Source organism: Pleurodeles waltl, chromosome 1_2 (genome assembly GCF_031143425.1).
Source record: "Pleurodeles waltl isolate 20211129_DDA chromosome 1_2, aPleWal1.hap1.20221129, whole genome shotgun sequence".
Taxonomy (NCBI): domain Eukaryota; kingdom Metazoa; phylum Chordata; class Amphibia; order Caudata; family Salamandridae; genus Pleurodeles; species Pleurodeles waltl.
Genome location: NC_090437.1, coordinates 1,124,144,538 through 1,124,161,137, shown reverse-complemented (window position 1 = coordinate 1,124,161,137; position 16,600 = coordinate 1,124,144,538). Strand labels below are relative to the sequence as shown.

Genomic DNA, 16,600 nt, shown 5'->3' with positions numbered 1-16,600 from the left:
TTCCTTTTTACTAAATAGGAAAACAATGTGATTTTTCTACAATGAAAGAAGTGTGTTTGAGCAGACTGTAATAGGTAATAAAATTAGAAACATGTTTTCATACAGGGAGTGCAACCTTCTGTGTATAATAGAGGTTAAATGTTTGCACGTCGTAATCAATATGACATTAATGAGTTGTCGCCATCCTCAACATCAATATTGCTATCTGAAAGCAGTGGATTAAACACACAATTATTTGTTGCTTACCTTGCTGATGTTTAGGAGCTCATTTAGATGAAAAACATTTTCTATCTGGAGCGCAGAGTAAATCCCTTTGTTCTCTTTACAGTCACTGTAAAATGAATAATTATGAAGTGATTACTGAAATATTTGCACTTTTCCGTGCAGCATATTTATTTAAAAAAACAGAATGGAGCAGTGTAAGCAATCGGATGGAAGTCATCTGCAAAAAATGAGACGGGGAATGAAATTCATCCCACGGTTTGCACTGAAAGGTAGTTAGCACTATTTGTATTAACATTTCATATTTTATGGTTCAAAATATAATAATATTGTAATCTCTAGCCTCGAGTATTTTCAATAAATACATACATACTCTTGCACTTTCAATCAGTCTCTTTTAGCCAAAAGGGTAAAAATATATAAAAACATATTTTAATTTATAGCCTTTAAACTCAGAGTTTCATTCTTCGAAAGTATGCTCCTTGATCTATTCAGTCAACAAAGGCATAAGTGCAAGTTATCAGAGTATATTTTGAGTATCACATGAACAGTTCCCAGCATGGCTTTAGAAATGCCAGTTAAAACAATCATTTGCAATGCCATAGGTCTCGCATATTTTGAAAATGTTAATTGTCATCTTTTGACAACAGCGCCCACGAGCAAAAACAAAAAAAACACGAGTGGAAACTGAGAAAAGATGACTTAATAAAATAAAATAAAGTTAGCATTAAAAATAAAATTTAGCAAATGTGTTTGTCCTGAGGGGCACTTGAAGTTAGTACATAATAGTACCTCGATCACGTCGGGAGCTGCAGAGGGGTACTAATAAGGTTGAAATCAATCAGTGCTTGATCCCTGCTCCCCACAGAGGAACGGAAATGATGCCAGACATGCCTTGACAAATTACGAGGCTATAAAGAAGAGTGCCACGCAAAACAACAAATGGTGAGTGACAGGCAGGCTCCTAGCCCTTTACTGAACACAACAGTGTCTCATAAACTAAACACATGAGCTAGCGCATGCATTCGCAGGCTCGACCCTAAAAACGAAGGGTCGGTTACTGACTTCTGGGCTATTTGTCATAATACCACTAATTAAATAGTACCCCTAGCGCCACTGGTACCCTCTATATTACCCAGAATGTAGAATTAAATTGGGAGTAATTTACCGAAATGTGGCATCACCACATTTTTTATGAAATTATACCACTTTTAGTTAAATGCATAAATTGCATTGAATGCATGAAAAACCACTCATTTATCATTTAACAATAATGACCAGTTAAAAAAACAAAAACAGTGAATTTTGGATAATGTCATTGAACAGTGGTTCCCAACCTGTGGTCCGGGCACCTCCTCAGGTGGTCCACTGCTACTGAGCAAAATTAAATGATATGAACAAATTAGGTCCCCAGCTTTCAGTAATGACTCAGTTGGGAGTCCCCAGATTCCAATAATGATTCAGTGAGGGTCCCTGGGATCCAGTAATGATAACGTGGGGGTCCACAGAAGTCTAAAGGTTGGGAACCACTGTCATAGAACGTTCCTAAATAACATAGATGCTTCTGTTCTGTTCTACGCAACAGAAAAAATTTAACATGGCAAACAATTCTTGACAAACAACCATAAAGAATAAGATTTGAAAAATATTTTGTAAATACATTTCAGTTTGCATTCATAAAGAAGAAACAACAAGAATCTGTGAAACACAGACATTAATTTATTAATAATTATTTCTTTGTTTGTTTCTGCAGCTATAGTTTTCTATTTTTGGATGCCTCAGTAGGATTTGTACTGGGTGCTCATTCAAAAAACTGGTATGCTGTTTTCTCGGATGTAGGAGTTCACCATTAATCACTACATAAGGTCAGGCTGAACTATGTAGTCAGATACAACAATCATTGGTCGGTTAAATGATAGTAATGAGCCGGCATGAGTCTCTCTTGTCCTGCTGGAAAACGTAACAAAGACGGTATTGGGTTTCTATCTGGCGGGAAAGTAAATGGTATTTGTATGATTGGACACCAGCAATAGTTGCTGCTGTGTATGTGAGAGAAATAGTGAGGGGTTCACTTACTTTTCGTGGGGAGGAAGAGGCAAATCAATTCTGCATCATAATAAGTCTCCAGTACTAAGGATTGCTTAATGTCCCCTTGCTTTATGTTGCTTTAGGGGAATAGAAGACTGACTTGTAAATCATACATTAGACAAACAATGGATTGTTTTTGTAAATGTTGTTGTAATACACTACAAATTGTACAAACCATTTTTTAAATTGGTTCGCACACAGGTTTGCCATTCTATGTGAACCCAAGAAGGTATTACCATTTGTACTAACTTACACATTTCTGTAATAAGTCCAGCACTCCTCAAGGTCAACCACCGGTACTGCAACACCCTCCCATTGAAATTAATGAAGGTATGGACTTACTACAAAAGTGTAAGTTACTACAAACATGAAGTTTTTGAATACTGAAAAATAGTAATCTTACTCAAAACTGTAAGTTACTGCAACAGTGCAGCTTGTGAATAGCACATTTTTAGTACTACAAAATTTACTACAAAGTGCAGTTTGCGAATCAGTCCCCTAGGCTTTTACAGCAAAAATGACATGCAGGAAAATTGGGTCAGGTCTAGGGACATAGGTATGTGAGCAGGTGCTGGTAATAGCAGCTTTCTATTATAATGGGAGGCTACATCTCTAATGTGGGAATAAGTGTTGGAACCATCTTCTAGCAAGATATCTTTATTTAAAACTGACCAATGTAGTTGGCATTGCCAAACCTCAATGATTCAAATGGTTAAATAAATGTGAATGAGGGAAGACAGGACGGCAGGGTGATGCTATCTCGCCAATGCCCAAGAGCGCTGCCTTACATCTTTATATTTAGCTAGTTCAATCTGGCATGTAAAAGGACATTTTAACAAAATTATCATATGGTCCGAAGTTAAAAGGTATAGGTTGTCTGGACAAATTGCTGCATAACAAAAATGAGAAAATAATCTGAGCATAAACTTTAAAGATGGTGAAAGAGTTAAACAACCATTGTTGTAATTTCTTCAACACACAATCAAATATAAAGTGCTGTCCGCAAACACCAATACAAGCAGTGGCAAAAGTAATAGATCTGGCGTTGGCTGCCAGTCTTTTGGTTTGTCAATGCCTGCTGTGTGTTGTCATGGCTTTTGTAAAATGTTATTTTTGTGCGAGTTGCAAGACCATAGTTAATATTTTAAAAAATGGGTACAAGTAAAAATGTTTTTTTAACTAAAAAAGCACACATCATAGTAAGCGCTGGTACTGAATGGAAGTATATGGGTGAATGTGCTTGTAACAAAAGCGAAGAATGTCATTACTCAAAGTAAAGTTAGCCAAAGGTTGAGCTGTCTGGAACCTCTGTAAGTAAGTATATTATATATATACTTTTAGTTAAATCAAGAGGTCTAACGCCAGAACTGAAAAAAGGTGGCATCAGACAGATAATTTACATGTAATTATAAACAATATAAATTGGCTTTTAAACTTATATTGATTATCTGAAAAGACTAAAGGCTTAATATTACTCCTGCATTTCCTACGACCTTCACAACCCAGAAAACTGGTCCTGCAACCAGGAATTAGAACACACAAATATGTAAAAGTCTAGCTTTCATCACAGCTATATTTTTACCTGTACACTTTTTCAAATGAAAGGTTCACATTAGGACTCTGGAATAAAATACCAGATAAGTAGTTTCTCCATTGAGAATTTAATAAGTAGGGAGTGTCCAACACCTGGTCAAAAGAGAAAACATAAAAATGTTATTGATGTATAATGTTCTCCAAATAGGTAACTGTTACTTAAAATAATAATGAATTAGCAAAACGAAAGACATCCTTAAATAAAAATTATTTGAAAAGTGAAATATACTAAAAAGAAGATGCTGAAAATGTTTCTTTCAATGTTGTAGTATGAGTTTGGACAGAAGAGAAGGGTTGCATATCTTGTTCAATCGAAATGCACATTTTCAATGATCAAATTCCAAACAAAAAGACTTTGCATAACAAATTTGAGTTTAAATCCTCAAGTGCTCACTAAAAACCTGTTCAGATTTCAGCATACTGTTTGCATGTCTACGTTGCAAATCCACCATAAATTGTGTGCAACCCAATTTACTAGAGGTGCTTGTCTGTAAGCAGTTTACTTCACTAAAGTCAAGGTACCTCTGTAGTAGGACAAGATGGAGCTTCTATTGTGTGCAGATCTTAATCACAACTGGATGAGAATGAAGAGTTCACTCTCTGAAAGCTTTCTACTAGGTGTGGTCTAACTGGGTAGAAGATATACAGGGCCATAGTATTCCAGGTTCTCTTCTTTGGCACATGCATAAATGCAGCTTACAGCATTCCACATGCTACGCCCTCTAAGGCTGTCCTCTACAACAAACTCTTAGCACCCGTGTGCAACAAGCACATGTATTATCAGACATGGGAGAATGCTTTCTGTTTATGCAAGTGGGTTGCATACAGAGTACTTACGTACAAGTCTTTCCCCCCATAGCACGTTCTATTTCATAATAAAGGCGATCAATTATATCTCACCCTAATCGTAAAACCACGATATGCATGTTGCTCCTCTCACCCTAATCGTAAAACCACGATATGCATGTTGCTCCTCTTTAACCACACATCAGAGATATGTGTATCAGCCCACGTATGTGCTACCAAAAATGTATACACCGTTTGTACTCTACAGAAATTCTGGTGTTTGTACCTTGAAAAATGTTACCACATGTGCATGCAATATCTCTAGGACAAGCATGACTAGCAAAAGGGGTGGACTGGCCTAAAGGGCCAGCAGGCATTACCTGGTGGGCTGCTGGTCTGACATGTCAGTGTATGGGCCCCTTTTTTACTAGTTTGTGGGCCTGCTTTATGAGGAGGTGGGCTGTTTTTCACTGTTGATTTCCCTAATTTCACCACAAATATTGTCTTCAGGAAAAACAAATGCATGCAGTCGCCCATACCTTGCAAAATACCCATGCAGCCTATCTTTAAAAGTTCAAAGCTGGGCTGGTTTGCAAATGTGGCCCACTTGTTTAGCCATCTGATTAGCTAATAGGGGCCACTTTGTTTTAGTGCCCAGGCCTAATTTTTGTCCCAATCGGGCAATCACTAGCAATAGTCATGCAACACCTAGGAAACTCTCAAATATGGGGGCAAATTACAACATTTTAGGAGATTGAATTGCCTCCAAAGAGCTATTTTATACAGTGGGACACAAGCAGGAACTAAGAATAGGTAATTGAGGTATTCAGACAAGACTTAAGTGGTTGTGAGTTGCTTGAGGAGGTGCCGGTTGCAGATTTTTTTAAACGACAGGAAGAAGTAACGTGGAATTGCAGGAGGATTCCATGAATGGATGGGAAAAAACACAAGACAGATGATACAAAGTTCAAGGGAGGGGATACGCAAATGAGGGACCACTAGGTGTAAGTAAAGAAGGAGTGAATTGGTGGGAAAAAGTGGAAAGAAGAAGGAGGACGAAAGGAGAAAAGCATGGTAAAGGGATGCCCAGATATTTTGGCTCCTCAGTGAGTAGAAAGCTGTACAGTAGCTTGTTGTTACAAAGCACAGTGTATTAGGGGTACAGGGACAAAAATGTATCGGTGAATCAGGCTGATTAAATGGTGAAGAAGAAATGCAGTCAGTGGTCGTAGAAGTCAGAGAGAGAGAGTTTGTCAGTACTAAAATAGTTTGGAAGCTAGTTATGCCAGTAAGTTTTCCACTCTTGCAGAGGTGATCATGCATTGGGATCTCCCCTTAGGTGATGGCGAAGGTATCCTGAAGCACTGAGAAACTTGCACTGGATAATCTTGTGGTAGGTAGTGTTTTTGGGGTCGTCCTGAAACAGATCAATTGAAGGTGGTGTTGAGTAAGTATAAGTGTCCGTGCAGGCAGATGAGTGTTTAAAGACTGTAGTAGAGGGAAAGATTAGCAAAAAAGTCACGCCAGTAGGAGTACTTCTACTTGCAAAAGTAGGCGAGCATTTAAACCCACACTTTAGAAATGGCAAAGTTGACACAGGGGTAGGGAGTAGAAGTAGACAGTGTGAATAAGTTGAAAGGCGTGGCATTATTGAATGAGCTGACAGAATGTTAGGTAGGGGTGGCTGGAACTGCAGAGAGTGACAGATGGACGAAATGTACATTAAGAGGGGTTTATCACACGCGCTATACAATAATTCATCAAACAAGGAACCTGCAACTCCAAGCGACAATAATGCACTCTTGACAACAGTTTATTTAAACCAACATCTGCAATATAACTGTACCTTGAATAGGCTTCTATCTTCAAAGGGTTCACAGACCAACTTTTCAACATTTCCTCCAGCTATGAAAGTGATGACTACGACGGACATCAATATAGAGGAGAAGATGAAACTGAAACCTACGCCACTAGGGAAACATTAAAGCAAACAAAATGCATGTGTCAACATTGTCAGCAATAATCAACTGAACACATTTTTTATTTAACAATGCACCTATGCAACAGATTCGACTCGAAATCATAGTGGGGAAAAACAAATTGTTGAAAATTTAAAACACACGTGCCCGCATTAGTAAAATTGTAGCCTGCTGCAATGTTTTCTTGCTCAGGGTAACACTGCTCACAGTAAGGCCCATATTTATACTTTTTTATTGCAGCTAATTGTATTTTGTAAGTTTGTGCCGCTTTTGCATAAAAAAATGACGCAAATGAGCGCTAAAAAAGTATAAATTTGGGCCTAAGTGTATGACTTTAAGGCGCTTTCCGTTTTAGCTGTCAAGGCACCAAAACAATGAAGTAGTTTTCTCAGCCAAAAACTATGTTTTTTTAATCATTCTTTTTCTTAAACCGTTGTGCAGTATAATACATTGAAAGCATTTAATTCTCAGATTATGGACCGTAAGCAGAAAAGAGAGTCTACGTGATCAACATCTTGTCAAAATGCAAATCTCATCATAGAGCTGGAGCCCCGTTTGAATCTAAGCGCATCAATAGCTGATAGTCCTCAACAATGCTCCACATGTATTATCATGCCCAAATCTACCCATTCTTTTCGTGCATCATCTAGTACACCCTGACAAGCTCCTATATGTGCTCCGATGGGACCATATCTTGTCAAATTTTCAAGGACACCCCCGGCTCTGATAAATAATCTGCTCTGCATGGTGACACCAATCCATGCTTTCTTTCCAGGCATGAATGTCTGGCAGCCTAACCTCTCCCCAGCCTCCTGCTATTTCTCTCTTGGCCACCCCGACCGCCAACACCAGCCACATCTTCTGTTGCCGGGGCCAGGCTTCCTCCCCTGAGATGTGTAACACTAACCATCTAGCCTCCCTTGGGATCATGGGGCCTGTGACTTGGGCCATGATATGGACCACCTTTTCCCAGAAGTGTTTGATTATGGGGCAGTCCTGCAATATGTGAAAACATTTTCTTACCCTACCACACCCTCTTTTACACAGGTCAGAATCACTGTGGCCCATGCGATGTAAGAGGGATCTGGAGAAGTATGATCTGTGAGCCAAAAACTATTTTGACTTTTTGTTACACGTATAGGTCATCTCTTGTTCTCTACTACTAGTACAAATCCTGTTCTCCCCTACTAGAAATTTCTGGATGAAGGGGTACAAACGTGAGCCTTATCTTTTCCCATCAAACTTGTCTCCTTTAATGTCGGGGGCCTCGTCTGTGATTCACAGCAAATTATTTTTCTTTTCTCAATAAAACCTCTGAAACCCTGAACTCTGTTTACGTACAGTCCATTAGTTGCAATCTCCTAATAACACAGTGACCTATAAACTGTCATCAAAGAGCTGAGCTGCATGTCAATCAATCAGGTCATACTTGTAGAGTGTGGCTTGTCACCCAAGAGGGTATCCAAGCATTTGCTGCAGGTATAAGATGAAGCGCCAGGTCTTGAGCCATTTCCTCAAGTGTGTCAGCAAGGGTGAGGTGCAGAGAGAGAGGGGGTGGGCGTTCCAGGATTTGGCAGCAAGATGGGAGAAGACTTTGTCGAGCATGAAGAGCATGCAGAAGCAGGCTGAGGAGATGGCGCTGACCTGATGTTTCATGGAGAGTTCGCTGTCAAGTATGATGCCGAGGTTGCATGCGTGGTCTTCAGGTGTGTGGGTGAGTCCGAGTTCCAACAGTCACCAGGAGTCGTTTCAGAGGGCAGTGTTTCTGCCAAAGATCAGAACTTCAGTTTTGTCAGTGTTCAGGTTGTCCCTCATCCAGGCAGATAGGTTCTTCAAACAGTTGTGGAAGTTAGTCTTCGTCAAAGTGGGGATGTCTGAGAATGAGAGAACAAGCTTGGCGTAGGAGATGATGTTGATGTTGTGCGATCTGACAATGTCTGTAAGTGGTGTCATGTAGTCGTTGAAGAGGGTTGGGCTGAAGGATAAGCCTTTTGGGGGGCACAGCAGACTTTGTGCTTGAGCTGCAATGTGAAGGGAAGGAGGTGGACTCTCTAGGTCCATGAAAATATACATTTTGGCAGAAGACATCTTTTAAGGCCTTGTCCACATTTGGTTACGAGGAGGGATGGGATCAAGAGAGCAATAACTTATGCTCCATGGTGCATTGTTTGGGGACTGGGGTATTCCTGAAGATTTCGAGGGCTCAGTAGAAAAAACAATGTGGTCTCTCAATTGATTTGCTCATATACTATAATCTCAGAGAGTTTTCCAAGTATTACTTAGCATAGTGTCTCAGTGCAAAGTAAATAATCAGAAGAGTAACTTCTTCTTTGAGGAATGCACACTGCTTAGCTTGAACTGTGCCCTGTTCTGGGTCCTTTCTGTAATGTACTTAGCAAACTATTATAGTAATTATTTTGTAACACATCTTTGATCAATCTATCTCTAAATGACAAACTGAATCGAGCAGGAGGGCTCAACATCTTATTTACAATGTAGCTGGTAAGAAGTGAATGATAGGGTCAGCCCAGGTTCTCTCATGCCTGGCAATGGGGAGCAAGGATGCCTAATGCACCTAGGGACACAGGGTATCCCAAGGAGTCACCCAAAGGTACATGGCTCACATCGGGGTGCAAAAGCCTCCCCTCCCCCCCCTCTGTATTTCTGTGACTTCCTCATGTTCAGGGCGAAAATGCTGTGCTCCAGAGCAGAAGCCCAACAGTGATGGGGACACTTACTTATGTATGCCCTCCCAGGGAGTAAGCCATCAACCAGGACTCTCCAGTCATCTCTGTCTTGGGCTTTTCTTTCAATCTGACTCCAGGTGTGTAATCCAGCTCTTTGCAGTCAACCTTGAGGTCTCAACCTAGGTACTTCTTGGCCTACCTCTTTTCCTTTTCCTCTGAGGAGTCTAGGTGAAGGCTTGCTTGGTGGAGTTTGATGCAGGCTTGCGGAGGTGTGACCTATCCAGCCCCATATCTTTTCTTGATTTCTTCATAGGATGGAGTTGGAAAGGCTGTTGCCATAGGTCATTATTGGTGATGGTGTTTGGCCAGCGGGTTTAGAGGATTTTTGTCAGGTCTGGACTTTTTTGGTGATGGTCACTGTTTTCTTCCAAGTTTCTGCTCCATACAGAAGGACCAAAACTATGTTAGTGTTAAAAAGCCTGATGTTAGTTTTCAGGGTTAGGTCCTTAGATCTGCAGATCTTCTTTAGCTGAATGAAGGCAGCTCTTTCTTTGCTGATTCTTCCTTTGGCACTGGGGTTTGTGCCACCCTGCTTGTCTGCAACACTGCCAAGGTAGGTGAAGGCTTCAACCTCTTCCAGTGCATCACCTGCAAGAGTGGGTGCAGTGGTGCTGGCCGTGTTAGCCTTCAGAATCTTGTTTTTTTCTCCTGTGGATGTTGAGGCCAAGTTATGCTGATGTGGCTGCCATATTATTGGTCTTCTCTTGCATCTCGAAGATCGGCATAGGAGAGTAGGGCCAGGTCATCTGCAAAGTCCAGGTCATTGTGCTGCATCCAAAGTGTCCACTGGATCCCATTTCATCTCATTGCTGTGGATGTCTTCATTATTCAGCATATGGCTAGTAGGAAGTGAAAAGGAGAAAGCAAATGACTGTGGAGGACTATGATTCTCACTTCAAAGGGTTCTGTGAGTTGTCTTCCATGAAATATCTTGAAGGTCATTCCCTCACAAGAGTTACTGATGATTCTTACGTGTTTATCTGGCACACTTTGGTGGTGGAGGAGTTCCTGAAGTATCTATCTGCCCACACTGTTGAATGCTTTCTCCTAGTCAATTAAGTTGACATAGAGGTAGTAGTTCCATTCCATTGACTGCTCAATGATGATGTGCAGTACTGCAATCTGGACTGTGCAAGCTCTATCTTTAGGGAAGCCAGCGTGTTGGTCTCACAACTAAGCATCAACTTATTTCTTTAGTCTGTTCAGGATGACTCTGTTAAGTTCTTTGCCTGGGGTTGACAGAAGAGTTATCCCTCTCTAGTTTACAATTATTCAAGTAACCTTTTTTGGGGATTTGATGAGATATTGCTCCTTACAGTCTGATGGCACCTTTCCCTCTTCCACAGATGAGTAGAGCATGTCTACTGATGTTTCAATGTCTACCTTCAGTGCCTCTGAAGAAATGTTGCCAGGTCCTGCTGCCTTCCCATTTCTCAAATGTTTGATGGCTTGCCACAATTTTTCCTTGGTTGGTTTGCTGCAGTAGATTGGCATGTCCTTGCCAGCTGGCTGTATGTGTGGTGGAAACTGCGGCACAGGCTGGTTCAGCATCTCTTCAAAGTGCTCCACCCATATTCGTTGTCAGCTTTTGTCATCCATGATTGTCTTCCCTGCTTTGCCTTTAAAAGGTCTTCCTGGCTTGCTGTATCTGCCAGAGAGTTTCCTTGTTATGTTGTGGAGTTCTTTCAAATTTTCATAGCTTTCTGCTTCCTGGGCTTCTGTGGCAAAACCACTGATGAATCTTCACTTCTCTGCCCTTAAGCTTCACTTTGCTTCCTTGTTGGTTTTGGAGTATTCGCCAGGAGCTTTAAAATGTTCTGCTCTTGTTTGGCTGTGGTTGATTGCAGCTTTCTTTTCTTATCTCGCTTGGATTGCAGAGTCTCGGTGGAGATCCATTCTTTATGCTGGTATTTCATAGGACCCAGTACCACCTGTCAGGTTGATGTCACAATTTCTTTGAGGAGGGTGGTGTTATATCATTGGCGTTGGTTTATTGGTTTCATCCATGCTTACTTCAACTTAAGCTTTGGCCTGGCCACAAGGTAATGGTCTGATGCCACGTTCGCTCCTCTCATCAATCCCACTTCCTGCAGGGATTTCCAGAACTTCTTGATAATGCAGACATGGTCGATCTAATTATCTTGTGAAGTGTATGGTAACACCCACGTTGCCCTGTGCATTCTTTAGTGTGGGACTACACAACCCCCTATCACCAGACCGTTCAGGGCACCGAGATCTGAGAGGCTTTCACTATTCTCATTCATGTCGCCAAGGCCATGGTTGCCCATGACTTCTTCATACCCAGTGTTGTCGCTTCCAATCTTGGCATTGAGGTTTCCCATCAGCATGGCTATGTCTCTCTGAAGACATTTCTCCAGAATGGACCAGAGTCCGTTGTAAATCTGTTTTAGTTCCTCTTTTTTGCTGTCATTTGTAGGCTCACAGCACTGGATAACATTCATGTTAATCCTCTTTTTCTTTGGGCCGTAGGTCGCTGTGGGGATTCTGGGATCGTGGGCTACTTATCCAGTCAGAGCTCTGTTGGCTGATGGCGTTAGCATCAACGTTACTCCCTGAGTATATGGGATGCTCTCTTCCTTGTATCCACAATACAGCAGCATTTAACCTGGATACTGTTGTTTCTGTCCAGACTGTGTCCATTTGCTCTTGCTGATGCCAAGCAGGGAAAGGTTGTATTTTTTCATCTCCACTGCCAGTTGGGCTGTCTTGCCTGTCTCAAACATGGTATTTACGTTCAATGTCCCAATGGTGATTGTCTTGGTCGAAAGCAGGTGGATCTGCTTTGTGGCTTCAGGAATCTCTGTTTTTCCCCACAAGCTGCCACAGCTCTCCGTGAAGGATTAACCTTTCTCCCCAAGACAGGAATGTCTTTTGGTTGAGGTTTCTGTAGCTAGGATTTTTTACATGGTGGGGTAGCTAGCCCCATGTATAACCCTCCTTCTTACGCACTGGGCTTGGGACCAGCCATGGCAGAGTTGGTGGTGACCCACCAGGCCCTTTACACCTGAATGGTTCTACATAACATCAGCATGCCATTGTTTAACTGTTGTTCTTAAATGGGTCAGGATTTCCATCCCATACCAGGACACAGAATGCACAGGGTCAGGTTCTGGATGGTGATGGTGCCTTTGTTCAATATAGAATGAATTAATAGATTCTTATAACAAACTTTATTACATTTTTTAGCCTAATCACATTACAAACCTTTTGCAATTACTGGTTTATATATCAATCCATGTGGGTATGTATGGTATGTGAGTATCAATGGTGGGGAAACAGTGTACAGCATTATTTCCAAGACTGTATACCATATCATTCTGAACAGAGACTGCCATACATTACATAGGTGGTGAAGTCCGCAGGTGGGGTGATTACAAACCATGGGCACATCAAGCCATACATTCTTAAACATAGCACAGAATATGTTTATTTAATGCTTGTGTTTATGACTCAGGAGTAAAAGTTTAAAAACGTCTGAGCAGTTCCATCCTTTTGTTGTACAATTTTTTGTCACAAAGTATAACTCTAATCTAAATTATTTTCTAATGACCCCACATAACCATACAGCATACGTTTGTTCTTTGAGATTCGAAAAGTAATTCCCTATACCTTCAGCACTTTATAATAGGAATATTTTTTAGAATTTCTTTATGCAACTTTATATTAAACAACATTGCTAGACCTGGCATCCTTAGGGTGGTCTTGCCCCAGACTTGTTGCTTTTCCCTCCTGTTTTGTTGTTGTATCTTTTTGTTGGCCTTGGGTCTCTGAAAACTTCACCACTGCCAATCAGTGCTAAAGTGCATGCGCTTCTTCCCTACAAATATGGTAGCATTGGTATACTCACAACTGGCCTATTTAATTTACCTGTAAGTCCCTTGTAGAGCGGTAAAACATACACCCAGGGCCTGTAAATTAAATGCTACTAGTGGGCCTGCAGCACTTATTGTGGCAGTCACCTAAGTAGCCCCATGAACCTGTCTCAGGCCTGCTACTGCAGAGCCTGCATGTGCAGTCCCACTGCCACCCCGACTTGGCACTTAAAACCCCTGCCAAGTCGTACACTCACCTTTTGCTTACATGTAGTCAACCCTAAAGTAGACCCTAGGGAGCCCATGGGACAGGGTGATATGTAAGTAGGACGGCACAAATATGTACTTCTCTGTTTCCATGTCCTGGTAATGAGAAACCCCTCCGGTGCTTTCTCGTTATTATAAGGCCTAACCCTCTTATAGACCCGCAATAGGAATCCCTTATGAAAACCTTAAGTTGTAATTCCTGATCTCAGAGGAGTGACTGGGTCATGTTTAGTACCAATGAAATGGTAATAATAAATCCTCTTTGCTGGTAAGGTTGGATTTATTACTATCAGTCTAGAAATGCTACCTTTAGAAAGTGGACGTTTCTCTGCCCTCACTGCCCTGTGAGCCCACAGCCTCCGTCCAATACACGTCTGCCTTGGGTGGGGTGACAGTTCCACTTGTGCATTCCCTTCAGACACCCACAACACAAGACACTCAGTCATATAGGCATACTGATAGGTCTTCCTGGGGAACGGGTAGGGAGGATCACACACTTACATTTCAAAGGGTAAGGGCTGGGATGCACACCAGAGGGTTGATCACCCCCACCACTGGCTGTCTAGAGCCGAGACCGGCTTGAAAGGGAGGACTGTGCACTTCAAAAGCCTCCTTTGTTAATCATCCCCCACATCAAAGGCACTTTTTTGTATAAGTAGTGGGCGCCTTCACCCTCTAGGTAGTACACTCCTGGACCTCCAAAGACTACACTGGAACAAAGATTGCTGTGTGCCAGGATTGCAACCCTGCCAGGTCTGACTGTTTCCAGGAACTGCTGCTTTACCCTGCTGCACTGTCCTGCTGCCTGCTGATTTCTGCCTGCACTTCTCGTATACAGCCCCAAAGCGACCCCAGAGTGTCTCCAGGACCCCGCCGGTGTGCCCTGTCTTCACACAGATTAGGGGACAGCGAGCTGTTGCCCAGTCCGTGATGGAGCCAGACCTTATCAAAAGCACACCTGGCTGCTCAAGGGAGGGAGAGAGCGACGGGGAGAAGATTGCAGTATTTCTCTGAGGTGACGCACCTCTGGGGCTACTTAGTCAGTGCCGGAGCCAGACTTTCATCAATTATCTTTCTCGGCCGCTCAAGTGGGGAAGAGAGCAACCGGGGAAAAGGAGTACTGTATTTCACTAAGGGGAAGTGCCTCCAACCACTGCTCGCCCTTCAAGACCCGGGCAGCAGCGGTGATTCCCCCTTCCCTGACGACGGCACAAGTGGAGAGGAGCCCAACCTGGGAGGCTTTTTCCTAAAACAGAGGTGAAGCGCCTCCAACCACTACAAGTCCTTCAGGACCAGGGTGGCAGCAGTGACTCTCACTCCCCCGACTGCACAAGTGGTAGGACAGCATGGCTGGGGAGGCTTTACCTGAGACCGAGGTAAAGCGCCTCTGCACCTACCAAGTCCGTGCAGAAGCCGGACTTCTTCAATTACCGATCTCGGCCGCTCAAGAAAAAGAGAGAGCGACCAGGGTAAAGGACTACCATATTACCTGGGGCAGAAGCGGCCCCAACAAATCCTCTGGATAACCCTCTACTGGTGCAAACTCACCGCAGTGCTTATCCAAAGGCACTGCTCTGTTTTTGTATGCTATTTTTAAATTATTGTCGGAGTATTGACAGATTACTACTGAACAGGTGACTGTTGCTCCCACTTGAAGCACTGCTAAGTTAACTGTACCTTTGTATAAATTCACCCTAATCATACCTGAAAGATTATTGTTGAATGGACTACTGTTGCTTTTACCTCCCAATATAAAGATTCAGTGTATTTTTCTACAACCTTGTGTGGAGTCCTTTTTGTGGTGCATTCAGAGGGGACACTGCAGAGATAGAATTGCACAAATACTTTACACATTGCCTTCTTAGTTTAGCCTGCTTGCTCTGAGCAAAGCTACCAGAGGGTGAGCATAGGTTAGCCTAACTTGTGTTTCTGACTAGCCCTGACTAGAGTGAGTGGATTCTACTTGGTTGGGGTACATACCCTAGCCAACCAGGAACCCCATTTCTAACAAAAATCAATAGACTCAATCAATTAGCAATAAAAGTACATAGCTATCACTGACATGTAAGGTCAGCGGCTTATGTACAAAAACAATACTAATCCCAAAGTTAAGGTGTTCTCCCCTCCTTTGATTTGCCAATTTAGCAGTCAATAGGAGGTAACATTACATACAACTTAATGGAAACACAACCCAGTATCCAAACTGTGAGATACTTTTATTATACCTTTGGCCCTGCAAGTCCCACTAGCGTTTGTCAAAAATTACTTTAGTGAGGTAAAGTAACAACAAACAATACAGTGCATCTCAAGCACATCAGTGTTGGCTGTAAATATTAATGAAGTTCACCATTCTTGTTCTGCAGGGCCAGTAACAATATGTCCCTCGTATTTACATTCGGTTTTGTGTAGAAATCAAGAAATTTCCCTCCGCTGCCACCCATTTCAACATTTCCATGATCCGTTCTTTGAAGCAGGGTAGATTTGCAGATTTCCAAACCATGGCTATGAAGTACTAACAGTAAGCCCAAGTCTACGAATCTAGATTCTATTTTGGCTTCCTTGGGTGTACACGTGAGGCAGGGGCGTTGCTTCAGAGGAGATGTTTGGGGTGTTACACCCTACTAAAAAATGTATTCCCTACCAAATAGTTGGGTACAGGTGCTTTTAGTTGGTTATGGTGAGGTGGTTGTGAGATTTCACCTAGGATTTTTCCATGCGCGCACAGACAAAAAGTTTCTCCTCTCTGTTTTGAAGTTCTTATAACTTTTGGTTATTTCACAACATAATGAGCCTCATTACGAGAACACCAGCCTCGCGGTGACGGTCAGGTCTGCCGTTGCTGTGGCAGTCCAACCGCCACATTAAGATCCTGGCGGTCAGACCGCCAGAGTTCCGCTGTCTCCGCTGGATCAGCTAAAATTGCAAAACGAGCAGATCATGAAATTGAATTCACTTCAACAACCCTGTCATCGGGAACACCTTGAAAGCGCAAACATCCAAAGGCTATTTCACTTCGACATGATCATGTAAGCCCTGAATACACCACGATAATTATGTATATTTGTAATTCTAATTGGTTACGTTT

At 42.2% G+C, this 16,600-nt stretch overlaps 1 protein-coding gene across 20 annotated transcripts in view; it reads right to left on the bottom strand.

Moving 5' to 3' along the window:
• PROM1 (prominin 1) overlaps positions 1–16,600 on the bottom strand; it is a 616,480-nt gene that overhangs the window by 166,350 nt on the left and 433,530 nt on the right. For all 20 annotated transcript variants that reach the window (XM_069202406.1, XM_069202442.1, XM_069202511.1 and 17 more), the window contains 3 exons: positions 6,536–6,659; positions 3,893–3,996; positions 247–331 (listed from right to left, as the gene is read on the bottom strand). In XM_069202406.1, coding sequence (XP_069058507.1) covers positions 247–331; positions 3,893–3,996; positions 6,536–6,659 — 313 coding nt within the window. The remainder of the gene's footprint in view (positions 1–246; positions 332–3,892; positions 3,997–6,535; positions 6,660–16,600) is intronic.